This window comes from Adiantum capillus-veneris, chromosome 20 (genome assembly GCF_014529385.1).
Source record: "Adiantum capillus-veneris isolate H3 chromosome 20, ASM1452938v2, whole genome shotgun sequence".
Lineage (NCBI taxonomy): Eukaryota > Viridiplantae > Streptophyta > Polypodiopsida > Polypodiales > Pteridaceae > Adiantum > Adiantum capillus-veneris.
Genome location: NC_140950.1, coordinates 15,750,492 through 15,753,774, shown reverse-complemented (window position 1 = coordinate 15,753,774; position 3,283 = coordinate 15,750,492). Strand labels below are relative to the sequence as shown.

The 3,283-nt window shown below is 45.0% G+C and overlaps 1 protein-coding gene across 1 annotated transcript; it reads left to right on the top strand.

Moving 5' to 3' along the window:
* Positions 1-1,500: 1,500 nt before the first annotated feature.
* LOC147432153 (uncharacterized) lies at positions 1,501-1,968 on the top strand. Its single transcript, XM_086493010.1, has one exon. It carries the CDS (start codon positions 1,501-1,503, stop codon positions 1,966-1,968), a length of 468 nt encoding a protein of 155 aa, XP_086349136.1.
* Positions 1,969-3,283: the final 1,315 nt, after the last annotated feature.

The following is a 3,283-nucleotide window of genomic DNA, read 5'->3' as shown; positions in this document are numbered from 1 at the left end:
TCTTCATGATGCTGGTCATCCTGCAGATGTCACTCTTTACCAAAATGTTGTTGGATGCCTCATTTATGTATGCAATACGAGGCCAGATATTTAGTTTGCAGTCTCACAGGTCAACAGATTTATGCATAGGCCAGTGTCTAAGCATTGGCAGGCTATCAAGAGGTTTTTTTGCTACTTGAGTGGCACTTTACATCTTAGCTTGTTTTATCCCAAGGGGGATCATTGCCGTCAGATTTTGCATGTTTTTTCAGACTCAGATTGGGCTGGTTGTTTTGACACACGAGTATCCACAAGTGGTTTTTGTTTCATGCTTGGCAGCTCATGCATATCATGGTTCATCTCATTCCAGTTGTGAGGCAGAGTACAGGGCAGTCTTCATAGCTACAATTGAGTGTGTATGGCTTAGACGCCTTATGGCTGATTTGGGTGTTGGACAGGACACTGCCAACACTATCTACACTGACAGTCAGAGCGCATTGGCAGTTGCAAGGAACTCAGTTTTTCATGCTCGCACAAAGCACATTGAGGTGCATTACCACTATGTCGGAGAGAGACTCTCAACAAGAGAGATCAGCTTGGCTTATGTGCCAACGCAGGACAGCCTTGCAAATATTTTCACAAACGCATTATCTCATGAGAAGTTCGAAGCTTTTCATGCCAAAGCTTTGGACTTACTCCCCTTTGTGGACTGATCATGTCCTCATGGCATGGCACTTCCGTTTACTCTATGTGCCAACTCTCGTTCACCGCATCACTCCAGGAGGGATGTATTACCATATACATGTGGTAGTGATGTGTGTGAACACACTTAGGACCGCGCCGGGGCATTTTTTTTCCTCACTAGGAGTTTTTTTCCCTGTGCATTGTATATACGCCCATCACTCTAGGGCTAACTTATCTTTCCAGTGCACACTAAGTAAAGCACTCCCTGTTGTGTGCCTTGAGCTTCCTTCGTCTTCTCCAAGCTGTGTGTGATTCCAACAACGAACCACACCAAAATTTGAGAATGGTTACACTTAAATTAAAGATCGGTAGACAAGGAAAAAAATGCGATTGTCGAAAACAAATTTTGATTACTAGAGCTCAAGAAAAATGGATTACAAGTGACATGAGAGTAGCCGCTCTCAGTTGTGCGCTCCAAAACTCTCCAAAACCTTGATAATAATAATGATTGTCCTTTTAGACTTATAAAAATTAAGCTTTATACCTAAGGCTTCTCTTGGCCAATGACCGACCTACATGGCTTAGACTCAAACTCAGACTTTACAATTCGTCATGCGCTCCAAAACTCTCCAAAACCTTGATAATGATAATGATTGTCCTTTCAGACTTAAAAAAATAAGTTTTATACCTAGGGGCTTCTCTTGGCCAGTGGTCGACTTACATGCCTCAGACTCAAAATCAAACTTTACAACTCATATTTAACACAGGTTGGCTCATAGATCATTTGGCTAAAAATCACAATCTCTCATATTTACAAGGCTTTTTTGAAAAATAATTATGAGACATCAAAAATTTGCGGCACGAGTTCCAGCGGTGCCTCCGCCTTATTACCCACCTCAAGAATATGAAGAACCTTCCCTTCCTTCACATGTTTTGCCACTACCTCATGGCTGGGCTACCCCTTCACTTTGGTGGCTTGGTCAAGGGTCGGCTCTGCCGTACAGGCCAACGTCCTATGAACCTCCCTATGGTTATCAATACCCTCCTTACCCTTATCAGTCGTCGTATGGTCCAGCATCCTATGGACCTACCTATGACATGTCTACCCCTCTGGCGTACGGGCCAGCGTCATATGGACCTCCTTATGGCGATCCCACCCATCAACCGTACGGGTCAACATCCTCACGACCTCCCTATGGCTCATCGAGTTTGAACCTCCTAACTAGACTAAGATCTAGTGTCGGCACGGCCACTGTCGTTCAAGGACTAGGTCCATCCCTTTGCATTGGTTCCTCCAAGCCCTAGTGTCTAGGCTTCCCATATTCTCAAACGAAACCCGATTCAATGGTACGAACTACACCATTTGGGCACATTTATCGAGCAGCAATATTGGCTTGTTCGTGATGCTACTGCCATTTGTGAAGTTATGCAAGTGCACAAATGCAACAATTCAGAACCACTGCTGAGTTTTGGGCCTATCTAGTTGACAATTATGCTGGTAAAGATCTTGCTCGGAGAGCCGATCTGGAAGAGAAGCCTCAGAAGCTGATCATAGAAGACGATGATGATCTCGAGCCCAAATTGGCCGAGTATCAAAACCCTTAGGGAAACCCAAGGATTCTGAGGACAAATTCATCACTCTCTAAACAAGCTTCTTGAGAAGTATGTCATCTTCTAGTCCCGGACCATGAACATTGCCCCTCTTCCTTTGTTGTATGAAGTTGAGCTAGGTCTTCGCAAGCACGCTCGCCTTGTCAATATGTACAAAAATCCATTGTCCTAGAAGACTAAGGAAGGCGCTCTTGTCTCAAAGGCTCCAAAAGAGCCTCCAAGATTGGTCCCTATGCCAACTTCGCTAATGCATCCGATGTGGCTCCTGAGCATGACGCAACATCATCGCCCTCTGCTCACGTGCACATTTGTGAGCTTCCTGATGAGCCCTAAGCTAGCCATAGAAGCTTTCCCTATCCTCCCATGCGGCCATCAAGTCCAGTGGATAGTCGACAATGAAGCCACTCATCACATGATCTGAAGTACTGACATCTTCTTATCCCGGACGTGAGGTCATGTTGGCAACCCGCAACCAGGCCATTTTGATTCACATGAAGCAAAGCCTAGTGGGTGCAGGTAAACGAAAAGGCAAGGAATAGAATAAATGCGAAGCGGCCAAAGCTAATTTTGGCCAATTTTCTTTGTCGTCTTCTGCGGTTGGGGTGCTGCTCCACCTCTCGGGACAGGAGGCTGCTCGCAACTAGTGCGCAACAAGTGCCCAATAAGTTTCTAGAAACTCACCACGTGAACTTGAATTGTTTGTAACAAGTTGCACATATGTTTGCGACGAGTCATCCAGGTGAACTGGCTCTCAGGTAACATTCGTTGTGGCAAGTTAAACTCAGTCATGAAGATCAAATCAGTCGGCACTGTTTGTTTTGACATTGACAATGGGTCCAAATCAAGCTTTGTTAGACAACATCTATCATGTCCCTGACCTTGGCCCGAATCTCATGTCTGTTGATCACCTCACTCAACTCGGTTTTGGAGTTTACTTCAACAATCGGGTTGTTGAGGTCACACAAGGAGCTTTGGACCAACTCCCATGTAGCAAAAAAATATAATATAG